Source organism: Anser brachyrhynchus (genome assembly GCF_964034855.1).
Source record: "Anser brachyrhynchus genome assembly, chromosome: 4".
NCBI classification, from domain to species: Eukaryota; Metazoa; Chordata; class Aves; order Anseriformes; family Anatidae; genus Anser; species Anser brachyrhynchus.
The window spans coordinates 69,150,597-69,163,806 of record NC_137698.1 but is presented as its reverse complement, the minus strand read 5'-3'; the positions used below and the strand labels follow the sequence as shown (position 1 = coordinate 69,163,806).

General features: G+C 41.2%; 1 protein-coding gene across 1 annotated transcript; it reads right to left on the bottom strand.

The window, feature by feature from the left end:
• Nucleotides 1-534: 534 nt before the first annotated feature.
• On the bottom strand, nt 535-9,751 carry LRPAP1 (LDL receptor related protein associated protein 1). The gene is made up of 8 exons (XM_080590266.1): nt 9,512-9,751; nt 6,385-6,529; nt 5,919-6,043; nt 4,160-4,280; nt 3,086-3,244; nt 2,497-2,579; nt 1,604-1,780; nt 535-1,266 (listed from the first exon to the last, which is right to left on the bottom strand). Exons 1-8 carry the CDS (start codon nt 9,695-9,697, stop codon nt 1,201-1,203), a joined length of 1,062 nt encoding a protein of 353 aa, XP_080446392.1. The 5' UTR covers nt 9,698-9,751; the 3' UTR covers nt 535-1,200.
• Nucleotides 9,752-13,210: the final 3,459 nt, after the last annotated feature.

The window sequence follows — 13,210 nt, the reverse complement described above, 5'->3', positions numbered from 1 at the left end:
TTGATTCTGATTGACCATCTTTTTGCTATTTCTCACAGAATAGGTATGGCAAGCAAGTCTTGAAGATAGTCTCCTCATGTGACATGCTACAGCTCCGCAATGTGTGTGACTGAGCTTCTCAACCAAGTAGCTGTAATGATTTACCTACACAGGACCTTTGCCTTAGCCTTGTTGCTGGCACAGCTTCACGTGAAACATTCCTTAGAACAAAAGGGTCAGCATTAGTATTGTAGAAAATTTCAACCCAGGTGGCTAATCTTTACCAACAGAATGAACTGGTCTTGAAAGGCAAAGTGATAATAACCTTTACTGGAGATTTTACTGGAGTATGTACTCAGAGACAAGCTGCTTAAGAAAGCCTACTCTATTCAGAATACGGAAACACATTCTTGTGGCGCAGAACTACTCTTCCTGTCTTAAAAACTAGTGTATGAGTGAACCTTAGTTCCAAGCAATACACATAGATCTCAGAAAAAGGTCTGAATACTTGTCACTGAACAGGAGGGAATTTAAAAAAAACACACCTCACAGGTATCCTGTTTTGATTTTTAATGACTAAATGTAACAAAACCAAGCAACAATGAATGACAATTGTACATATACATTCAGAAACTTCCGATGTGTTAGTCTGTAAGTTGTGTGAATGGACCTCACTACTTTTTTCCTCCTTATTCCTCCTCCCCCTCTCACATTAAAGATTTATATACAATGCAGCTCTGAACCACTGCTCAAGTCAATAGAAATATTTTAATTACCTTCAGTAGGAAAGTCATTAAGTCAAACATGGAAATAAAATACTTCTCTGACCTCTGTTTTAACGTCCCGTACCTCAGTGCTTGCTTTCATTTATCAGAATACCTTAACTGATTATAAGATTAGTATTTTTTTCCACTATCACGAATGTTCTGAAAGTTCACACGTGTTTCCTTTTGAAATGACTACTTATTTCAAACGCTGTTGCTTGATTCATGCGTATGATTTACATGATCCAAGATGTGCAACTTAAATTTATAATGTAATCATTTAATTTAATAGTGCAAATACAAAATTAAGTGGACCAAATAAGAAGTTTTCTTACAGGACAACCCTCTTCAATCCTTAGTATTTCAGAAACACGGCTTTGTGAATCCTGTTCAGAAAGAAAACCCACCATTATTTGTTTTGTGTTCATAGATGGATCCCACGAAGGAGAACAGATGTTTATAATTCATTGTGTTGAAGACCTTGAGAGATTCTGCTGGATAAGTCTTGCAAGTGCTTCTTTACCTAGCAGGGAAACAAAACATAGAAAACAAATTTTAATAAGACCATGAATAATGATGAACAAGTAAATAAATTAATATCATGTATTCAGAGTTTGTTATCAGTATTTGTGATGACAGCTTTCAGGAAGGGCTGAGACCAGGGAGTTTTCAGGCATTTTAGAATTAGGTCTATAAAAACAATCGTGTGTATCTTGTAATAAACATGGAGCACAGGTGTGCCTTAACCTCCTGCTCTTAAAGCCGTTCACATTTTATGAGAAATCAGCACTGGATAATTGGCATTCCCTCTACTACTGAGTTAAATTTTCAACACGTATGTATGCTGGATTTATACATACCTTATACCCAAGCTCTTTTGTTTTTTCTTCCAGCATGGCATATTTCTCTCTATTTCTGTTCAGATGTTCCTTATCTCCAGTTCCCTCTACGTGTTTCAGTTTCTCGTGTGAAATCTCTAGTTGTTTCTGGTAGTGATGGTGTTTCTCGATTTTTGCTTCAAAGTGTTTCAGCTCCTCCTAAGACAACAAATACAAACAGCTTCACAGTATTTTCTTTCCAAGGCTCCCTCTTCCCTTTCTTTTATTGCAAGACATCCCTGAATACTATTCTACTGAATTTGGCACCGAAAGTTTTTCAGCTCTCTGCTTCTTAAGAATGTCTGGACAATACGTTATCACCACCACCCAGACATCCAGTTTTGAAGGAAGATGTTGAAAACAACTTGCTGCGGAGACCTCAGTTGGAGACCGCTGATGTCTCTAAGGTGCTAGGAGATGACAGCAGTGAATATCAAATAAAGGTTTATGTACTCTTACTGTTGGAATAGAGTTCTTCTTTTTGCTGGGGCAGATACGAAGGCAAAATTTACCTCTTATGCTACTGTAAAATTCTGACAAAAACATCTCACTGAGGCTGCAGACTTCAGCAGACCTTCCTCTGACACTTGTAAAAGCAGGGCCAGTGAAATTAGTGTAATTAAAACACAGTCGCTTCTTTTGTAGCCCAAGAGAATTGGGCATTGGGCTACACATGAGTAAGTAAGATGACACTTCCATTTTGCTGATTATAATGGAACCATACATATGACTAGTTTCATATATTTCAAACATTATGATAAAAGATTTTTTTATTTGGTGTCTAAAGAGCAACATAGAAGTGACTGCATTAAGAGTAACATGGAACATTTCTTTAAGTGGGAAAATAGCTTTCCATAGGAGATCTTACTACTTACCCGAAAAGATTCAAGTTCTTTCTCAGTGAAATTGGCTGATTTTGCCATGTCCCACAAATCTATCACCCTTGGTTCTTCAAATTCTAAACAAACACATACCACCAAATGAAAATTCAGACAACGCCTTTATGCCCACCTCCTATGCATGAGTGTTCTTTTGCACACACATACAAAAGGATACACTAAACACTGCATTAGCAACATGGATGAAAAGGGAGAAAAATCCAAGCACTTAATTTAAAACTATAGCATTATAGCAAGTATTTTTTAAAAACCAAAAAAACCCCAAACCCTAGGAACTGAATAATGGTGTTTGCCCTGCATGTTGTCTCATCTGCCCTCCTGGTACAGAAGGCATAATATCCCTTCCCATGTGGGCATGGAATACAGAACTACGCTCTTTGCAGGTTGTTGCTCTCCTTGTATTAGGCTTTTAGTGTCAGCTTGTAAACAGAACAGCCTGGCTCTATCTTTTCAGCTCTTTGTAGCAACACCATGTACTGTGACACTGAATAAATCATTGCTTTCCCACTGATTTTTTAAAAAATGAAATTGATACCAAATAAACATAAAAAATACTGTATCATACCACTGGTTGCGTCGTATCCCTGGTGACTGACTTTTCGCAAACGCTCAAATCCCTGATTGATGCTTCTTAGCTTGTCTTTGAGCTCTCTGTGTTTGTTGTGCAAGATTTCCTCTTTCACCAGGTTCTCTTCAGATGGGTTGATGACATTTTTGTGGATATCTGTTGAAAGAGGAAGTGTTATTGATTGTGGGTCAAATCCTGATAGGTCTAAAGCCCTAGAAATCCTTCAAATCTGGGGAGAATAAAATATGATCAGCATCTGAGCTGAGTATAATAAAGCATTGACACTAGACTCTGAGAAGCAATAACTCCATTTGCAGGTTAATATTATAATCAATGCTCCTCAGTGCTCTGGAGGGTGCTATTACAGAAATGCCTTTTACCTCTTATGACCACCAGCCCCAGTTTTAGTAAGGCAATGTTCTTATTTTCCTAGGCTAGCAATATCCCAAGAAAATGGGATAGATATGGCTGATATGTCCCATGCCCTTCCCCCAGGCATTTCTTGAGCCAGTCGGGATATCCAATGTTGAAATGACTTCCAGCAGCTTCAGCTCTACAATGAAAATGTCAGGCTGCCTGTGAGCTTTAGAAAACTTTGGCTCTAAAAAAATTTTTGCTTGGATAAGTACAGCAAACTGGATTCAGCTCCTCAATGCTTTAACATGTGGCCCAGTGCCAAAGATATATATCCTCTTGGGCTCCCATTAGGGAGATAAAAAAATGCATATTCTGTAGATTTAGGACCACATTTTGCAGCAGCGTACCTATGCTTACTGCACAATTTCTAGTAAACTACAACAGCCATCATTGGTAGTCTGATGATACCGTCCCTGCTTGAAACACAGGCAAGAATCAGAAAACTGAAATGGCAACACTTTCATTAGCTTGCAAGATTTTTGGCAGCTAATGCAGACCTAAACCCAGCAAGTATCTGGGAATGTCAGCATCTGCAAAGCAGTTCTGGCAGAAATGTCACACTTAAGGAGTTTCAAAGAAACTTGGAAACAATGGAGGCAATGGACAGAGAAAGAGTTGTACTGATCTCAAAACATCAGACAAATGTTCAGCCACCTTCTGTTCTGCTCACGGTCTCTAGCAGAATATTGTATTCATGGATCTTTTCTTTGTGGTGCTTAAACTCTCGCCAAAGCTTATCCAATTCCTCGTCAGAGAACTTCCCAGAGGTCTTGGCCTGAAAGAAACATGAACTCATTATATTTCCCTGGCCAAATGCTCTGACATGCAGTCATCTATCAAAACATCCCACCTCCCACGACATTTAGAAAATTATTAAGCCCATCTTTTCTGTAAGATCTTTTGTTTTGAACCCCTGTGTATTAGTATGAGGGCAGGAGATTTAGACATGATGGGGACTTAGTGGCTTTAATCATATCCCAAGGAAGTTTGCTTCAGACCTACAAAGCCAGACTTGCTATGGACTACGCAGTGAAAAGCCTCTGTCATTTCTATTCTGTGGAAAACAGTTTGATCCATAAATAAGGGCTGCGGAGATGCATATGCAACCATAAGGGAACTGTTTGAACGAGGGCTGCAGCATGATATTAAGCACAGTCTTAACTCAAGAAATCTTACTCTACTGGCAAGTGAAGATTTTATCACTACCATGCTCTGCAGTGATTTGTTTCTCACAGGACTACTTTTTAGCAATGAGGGAAGCACTGGTCAGACAGCTGGAGCACCACACACAATTCTGGTGACATACTTCCTGCAATGTATGACCAAAAAGTGAATGTTTTTGATACTTACACAATCCCAACTCTTTTCTTTTTTGCTTAGGGAATACTTGTAAGTGATGCACTTTACTGTTCCCCAGAGCACATGACATCACGTTCCTTGCCAGAGCTGCATGTAGTTACAGTAACATTTTAAAACCCAGCAAATCTCTTTCTCTGCTTTGCTACCACCACACTACCCAAGTCTAAGAATTCTTTGCTGTATCTACTTGTTTCTAAAAACTGCATTATCTCGTTTTTGTAAATTACTTTGCCAGTCTTAAATGCCCAAACAGACCATACACTTTCTGTTTTTATGCATGAATGCAGATCCTGGAAGGTTTCATTTGAATACCACGTTGGTTAAGTCCTTATTTAACACCCCCCAAACACCTTTCTAAAAATTCCATGAATACGTTATATTTTAAATGTATAATTTTTAAAAAAGACCAGAAAGAACAAGAAGAAAAACAGGAAAAAAAAACAAATAACAAAGAGAAATCATGAATTTAGTGAAATTTGAGGAAGAATTGTGTTCATCTTTAATGGAGCCAGGGGTGCAGAGGGGCAGATGCAGATCTCTGCTCTCTGGGGACAGCGACAGGATCCAAGGGAACAGCATGGAGCTGAGACAGGGGAGGGTCAGGCTGGGTGTTACGGAAAGGTTCTGCACCCAGAGGGTGGTCGGGCACTGGGACAGGCTCCCCAGGGCAGTGGTCGTAACACCAAGCTGCTGGAGTTCAAGAAGTGTTTGGATAACACTCTCAGACATGGTTGAATTTTTAGGTAGTCCTGTGTGGAGCCAGCAGTTGGACTCGAGGATCCTAGCAGGTCCCTTCCAACTCTGGATGATTCTATGATCTTATCCTCCATGATTGCTGTGGGTGTTTTTTTTTGGCAAAGAGCACCTGCCACACCTAGTGACCTGGATGCAGGTGGGATGCCCTTAGTGCACAACGATCTGAGCTACAGAGCACAGCAGCTTGGCCAGTACTTAAAAAACAGAGCAGTAAAGCTACCCAGTTCCAAATACGATGGCACTCAGAAGAGAAGAAACACAGATTTTCTACGTGACAATTCCTGGAAATTTTACCCACCTTGCTCCATAATTTTTCCAGTCTTGGGTCATCCAGTGTATCACTTTCTGTACCGTCTTTAATGTAGTTGGTATCGACTAGTTGAGAGTCCTTCTTTCCATTCATTCCATACTTCGTCATAATGACTGCACGGGGAATAGAAGATACATTAAAACCAGCTATGGATGTATGGAAGATGAGAGGCTGGCTGCTACATCCTTAACTTCCAGAGCTGGATTTTGCAGCTTACAGCGGAGAGGCTAACGGTTTAAGACACACAGGCCCCAGGTTTAACAACTTCTTCTGAAAACACCAGGAGCAAAGGAAGCTGTTAGCCACCTGCAGTTCCCTACTGACCTCCAAAGAACTGCTGCATGCTCAGCATCTCGAAAGACAACTTAGTATTTAAGGGTTCAAACACACAGGTGTCTAACCATATATATATTTGATGCAAAGCTTAAACCTCTTCTGCAAAGCTGTACGTTACCATTTAAATTGCGTCTAAGCTTGGCTTCTTTCTCTCCGTCTTCATCTAGCCCTTCAGCCTTCAGTTTTTTCCAGCTTAGCTCATCCTTTTCTTGTATTTTTAGATCACTGTGCAACTCTGCCAGTTTCACAGCAGAGAGATGAAGCTAAGGAGAACAGAGAAAGGTTTGTATTCAGTTATATGGAGTCATCTTTTGCTGCAAAGTTACCTTAGAAGCCGGTACAGCACACGTAGCCAGTACAACACAGCATTTGTTTCTTTTACCCTAATGCTACGCATCCGAGTACGCAGGTCTGAAGGTATGAGCCACAGCATTCATACATCTCTTGCCTGTGAACAGGGCTATGCCCTCTGCATATTAATGTTAACAGACTGTGATAATGTAGCCTTCTCTCTCAGCTCTTCAGCTATGTTGACACGAGTGAAATTGTGCAGGGGTTAAAAAGTTGTATCTTTCTTGCAAGTTCCTTCAAGTAATATTTACATGGGATTTTCCCCCTCTTTTAACAGGACTGCCTTCTGAAAACAACCCTATTGTAAAAATGCCCAGTAACAATAACAAGGAATATGAAAGAAAAAAAAAATTAACCTGTTGTTCCCCTTTCTTATCTTTGTTTAGATTTAAATTTGAGTCAGAGAATTAAATCCATTCTGTTTCACTAATTCACAAAATGCACTTATGACCAAACATCTCAAACAATGTGCCACTGCCACCACACAAGCTTTCTCGTGGACCACTTTCTAACCTCAGCTTTCTAACCTCACAGTTCGATTGAGTTGGTAAATTTTGTCAGTACAGTTTTGCAGACTAGCAGGACATTGAGGATGGCCTTACAGGTCACAGAACTACTTTATCTCAATTTTTACTAGAAACAAAGCACACAGTTTACCCAGATCACTTCTCAACATGGCTTATGCACATTAAAACCATAGAAAACCTGGAGACATTCCCTTCCAACATAACAGAAGAAAAAGAGCAGATACTGAAGGAAAAAAAAAAGAAAAAAAAAGATTTAAATGTATGATATGTCAGCTTGAAATTTTGTGAAATACGCAGAGAAAACAGGAACAAAGACTATGACTAATACACAGTTGGCTAAGCGGCACTGCTGTAAAATGAGCCAAAATGTTCAAATTTGGCACTTCAGTTATTCACTTTAAAACAAAGAAATGACATAAATCATATTAAAGTTTAAAACTTCTTGCATGTGTGTTGATAATGTGAAGGTGGGGTGAAGAAAAGCCCAGAGAAGAGCGGTAATCAAAAACGTGCTAGCAGCATGACTTCCAATGGCGTTCTGCCTGAGCTCTCCCACTTGTTCTACCTCAGGTCCCCGAGCAGCCAGCTCCTGGGAGCTTGGATCCAGCTCTGAAACAGCCAGGCTCATCTGTCCTAGAATAAATGTATTTACTAGTTGGTGTTTTTTTTCCATTAAGATCAAATTGAAGAATACAAAAATTCTAATTTTCTGTGAGAATCCAGGATTTTTAATAAACACAGACTCAGAACTCAGTTTTATTTTTCAACATAAGAAACTGATGTTTAAACTGATGCTACTGAAAAGACAGCCATTCATCTGGCTGTTAGCAGGTTATTTGAAAATAATTCGGAAAAATGTCATAAATGTGTTCCTGCACTACATTCCTTTTGACAGGAATTTAGGAACCTATGCACGTTCTTGTTTCTGGTTTCAGTTTAGTCTGTTCTAGTACATTCAGCGTCACAAGACAACTTAATTATTGCAATTTTTAAACCAAGTTTTTCTCTGTATCTTGCACTTAGCTTACTGAAATAACTTACCAAGATTTAGAGTGGCTAGAATCACAGATAAATATAAAATTTATAGAACATACTAAAACTTCTGAACCCTCCACTACTAAAGCCTCTCTATACTCTAATTTACCGTCTACTTTTGGAGAACTGTTTGATAAAAGCTAAGCACTTAGCAGAAACCAATTTAGTTATTATTTTTTATGTGCTAAAAACAAACAAGCGAACAAACAACCCTAAACTTTAGTCAGGTACTCATTTACTTTTCCAGAGCAGGCTGACCTGGACAGCCAGAGCGTCAGTGCTGCGGTGGTCACAAGTAACACTGCTTTGCTCAGCAGAATTGTGTCCTGATGTTCTGGGAGGAAAAGTGAGTAAAAAGTTTGCTATTAATTGTAAAGGAAATGACTAATCATCTCACTAGTTCTGTACTCTAATGTCAGCAGTCAACTAGCGTGGACTTAATATGCTCTGTTTTTTGGCTAACCCTTATGAGATGCCAAACACAGCCCAACAAGGAATACCCTGCCTTCAATCCAGTAACTTAGGCTAGGGAATGCCCATCCAGGATTAATTCCTTTGCTTGAAAGAACTGAGCTCTTACCAGCCACTACCCTTTTCTGCATGCTCCACAATACTGAGGGCAGGAATACGGGTGTAACTAAATACTTTTTTTTTTTTTTTTAGCTCAGAGTGAAAGAAACTCTAGTACTAAACAGTCACAGTTAAGGCTCTCACCTGAGAACAATGATACCCATTTGCTGGTCCACCTGCATGTGATTTGGTGTAAACGAAATATAGGTGATATAACCAGCTAGGTGAGAGGTTTCTACCCTCCAGTGAGCTCCTGTCCTGTGCAAAGCAGGGACAAATGCCACTACCTTCAAGCAGGGCAGAGTGAGCGCATCATGGCCATTAAAAGAGGTAATACATTCAAGGTGCAGGTGTAGGGGACATCTGAGATCCTCCCTGGTACCTGAGGGACTTCACTCTCCATCTTCCTCTTGCTAGCATGACCCTGGATATAATGATGGGCTGACACGCTTCTATAACACAGGTATGCACAACAGAAAAGAGAAACGAGACACCTGAGAGAAAACCGCGGGGTCGGTTTAGGGACGGGGCGCTGCGGCTCCTGCTCCGAGGTAGCCACCAGAGGCAGCCAGGCCTAAAACCCGGGCACAAAGCACAGCACCCCGAGGTCTCACCTGACGGCGAGGGTCCGGTGAAGCACGGCCAGATTTTTTCCGGGAGGCCCCGGGTTTTCTCCTCCGGCCGAATCGCCCTGCTCCAGCCGCCGCGGCCGGCCCCGGCCCCCGCCATCCCTCCCCTCGCACCGCCGCGGGCCCCACTCACCCGCTGCGCCTTCTCCCAGACCTGGTTCAGCCTCACCACACGGAACTCCCCGGTCTCCCGCCGCTTGGCCCCGGCGGCGGCGGCGGTCAGCCCCTCGTTGGCCTCCCGGGAGTATTTGCTGGCCCGGGAGCTGGCAGCGAGGAGGAACGCGGCGACCAAACCTACCAGCGCCCGCAGAGCCGCCATGTCGCGCAGCGCGGGGAACTACAAGTCCCGAAATGCCGGGCGGCCCCTGAGGGGCGGCCTCCGCCGCTGGGTGGGGGGCGTTTACGTCGGAAAAAGGGGCTGGAAACTCATTTTTGTGGTTTTTTATTTTCCATGTAGTAGTTTCAGAGAGCACTTTCCTTTGCCCAATTCGTACAGTGGCCGTGTTGTCCTTCGCTCAGCGAGGTGTCATTATCAGCTGTGTGAGGCAAAGGGGACAATGGCAGGTTTATGCACTGCACATTTGCTTGAACAAAGTTTTCTGCTATTAGCACAGTATTCAAGAGTGTACAGAAAAAAGAATAGGCCGCTGAGGAAGTGTGGAAACCAAGAACAGCGACAGCTCCTGAATATCCCCGTGAGGGGGAAGGACTTAGTCCTCCCTTGGAGGTGATAGCAGAGGGCAGCCCTGACTAGCACAGCCCTTTGGCTTTGGTGTGGGGAGAAGGAGCGTGGTTGGAAACATAATAACGAGTAGATTGTTTTTTTTAGCAAAGGGGATCAACTATGAGAACCACCCCCAGGTTGGTGGTGCTTGTTGAGGGCAGCTCTGGGGCAGGAGCGCCTGTTGCATGGCACTTGCCTCCCATCACAGCACTTCCTGTACACTGCAAGCAACCAAGAGGTATAGAAGGCCATTAAACATTTTTGGAGGGGATTAAGTCTCACAAAGTATGTAATGCTGGGAAGATATCCAATAACTAATCCAGGATGGGTATAAATCCTTCCCTGGTTATTAAAAAAAATCCACTAAAATTGAACATTGCTATGACGGAAGCCCAGGGGATGTGCACTGAGATGCAGGACACACTTCATGTGGATGTTTTTGGGGGGAAGGTGGTGAAGAAAGCTTTTTCTTCTCTTGTCTTCTCTTTTTGATAAATCCTCTGCACACTGCAAAGCTTACGTATTATAGGGTCTTTGGTATAGCTGGACATTTCTGTATTGAGTTTTGTTTAGAATGGTACCAGAGCCTGGCTGGTGGTGGAAGCAAGGTTCACTTCATTAAGTGGACCTCGTGTGTGACCTTGAGCAAAGCAAAGCATAGCGCTGTAGTACTGTCAGCACCAAGCCTTCATGCATTATAAATCAGTACTGTGAAAACAAATAGATTGCGTGAACTATAATGAGATTTCTGAGAACGATGCCCTGAGGAGGAATTTTACTGGACTTATTTTTGCCTCATAAGCAATATAAATCATCTTTCTTCTCTTCCACATTTTCTTAAGTTAATTCTCAGTTATATGGACCTAGAAGCTGTTGCTGTAAAACTGAATTGCAGAAGCAGGCAAAAGTACCACAGGCTTGCCTCATTTATAAAATGAAGAATATGTTGTTTTCTTGAACATTGTAGTATGTTATTGAAACGATGGTGGGAAAACACGCCCATCAGATTTATCCAAATGTTCTAGGCTGCTCCACATCAGTTTTAGGTTCTAGAGCTTGTTTTAGTCTCATTATTACAGCATATCTACATATTGTTGAGTCATTTTGGAACAGATGGTTTCGTATTGTCTGTCATTTGAAGTATTGATTGAATTTGTAGTCTCTCTGCAAAGAAATTAGACCTCAATGCTCTATAAACTTTTATAGATTCCCACTATTTTTCTTGTATTAAGCTTAGCTATGGGTAGCTTTGTGCATTTGTTTGCTTGAAGTTTTGAACTACAATGGGAAAAATTTTAGGAGTAAGGAGTGCAGCAGTGCAGCACTGTTATTTTGGTTATGATAGCCTGTAAGGGCACTGGACAGTCAGATACAACATCTGTGTAAATTGAGTATTTAGTACCATCACTTTGTATTGTTGTGTATGTGTTGGCCCAAGTGCTTCACTCCCGCAAGTAAAAAGCCAAAATGATTCCACTGACTTCTGTTTAGAGACTTGGGATTTGTTGGTATAGATGAGGCCAAACTCATCACAGAGTGCACCTTAGGGTAAATAAAAAACACAGTGGGAGGTAATGGAAAATCAGCTCTATTATAGTTTCCCTTCCTTGTGCACTTCGGGTTAAATTCTCCCTTCATTTTTTCCCTTGCATAATAGAAAAGCAGCTCAGCTGAATCCCTGGGACTGTGCCAAAACTGATACAAGCAGTGGAAGTGTTAAGCCTATTGTCTAGGAGTCTATTGATTGCATTGTCCCAAAGGACCATTTCTGAGTTGACAGACCATAGCTTTTTTTATTATTATTTGTTCTTTATTATCCTTATTAAAAAAAAAAAGAATAACAAAACATGATGTAGACCACACTCAGAAGTCCTCCTTCTGCCCTCTGCTCACTTGAAAAACAAAATTAGAGAAATTTGGAATGAGGATGACACTGCAAAGCAGTAGAAAGATCAGAGAAAGTTTTGGTTAAAAGAAAGTCTCATGGCACTTATGGAACAGTTCAGAGCTCCTGGTAGAATAACAGAGAGGAGGGCTTTTAAGCCTTATGTTCAGAGGCTTGAAGGTGATCTAAATTGCATTCTTCTGAGTACAGTGTTGGGGGAGATCTTTACCTTTAAGATTCAGTTTAAGAGCTGGATCTGTTGGTCCTGGTTTCAGTTTTACCAAAATCAGTTTACCACAGAATTTGCCCATTCACATGTTCTGTGTACATCTAAAAATATAAATAAAAAATAAAAACTGCCTGGCATTTCAAATACTCTGTTGCTGAAGTCAGGGAAAAAAAAATACAAAAAACTGTTGTGGCATTTCTCATCTCCATCTTCTATTCAGTCTGCTGGCCTGCATGCTGAGCCTAGCAAGCTAAGATGCAGAGAAGGTAGGGTAAGTGTTGTGGGTTTGCAAAGGTGCTGTTTTTTCCAAATACGCCTTTCCTCAGCCTTCCCAGGACCCTGTCGAGGGTGTACTGAAGTGATGTCTGGGAACATTTTGCAAATGTTAACCTTAGCCAAAAGTCTTCCCCAGCTGGAAAACAACATGCTTTTTCCTCTGGAAGACCACAGATATTTCAGTGTGGTAACGTGGGCCCTACAACAAGTTTTTAGACTTCTTTTTCATTGCCACACTCCTACCCAAGTTAAATTTTAGCAAAAAAACCAGTACTGTTGCATCCTTTTTTTCCACCCACGTAAGATTGATGTGAAATATAAAAGCTTGTTTTATGCCTCTCAGTCCTCTCTGTAATGAATGATTTTCTTATTCTTGAGAGTTAATAAAATTCTACCAAATGCATTGCTTCTTCCCAACCACAGCCCTCATCACATGCATGGCAAAACAGTTCTTCTGGCAGTGGGCTTGCCTTTTCTACCTTTCATTTTTTCAACCCTGGTCCTTTCTACCTTTGCCAAAAGCAGCACTCTGTATGGTTCATTCTCCTGTAACAAATGCACTTCGACCCCTCAGTTCTCCAAAATCTAGCCCAAATCTTAACTTTGCTAATATCCAGGGCAACGGGAGACTTACCTCTCCCAGAGTTCTTCTATGTTGTTGTCCCACTGCATTTAATCTTTCAAAGCCCACTCTGATCAGTAATAAATATAACTATTT

Coding starts and splice junctions, on each gene's coding strand:
- LRPAP1 (XM_080590266.1), bottom strand. CDS start 9,697: ATGGCGGCTCTGCGGGCGCTGGTAGGTTTGGTCGCCGCGTTCCTCCTC. Junction 6,530..9,511: donor TCTGGGAGAAGGCGCAGCGG/GTGAGTGGGGCC, acceptor TGTTCTCCTTAG/CTTCATCTCTCTGCTGTGAA. Junction 6,044..6,384: donor GCTTAGACGCAATTTAAATG/GTAACGTACAGC, acceptor TTCCCCGTGCAG/TCATTATGACGAAGTATGGA.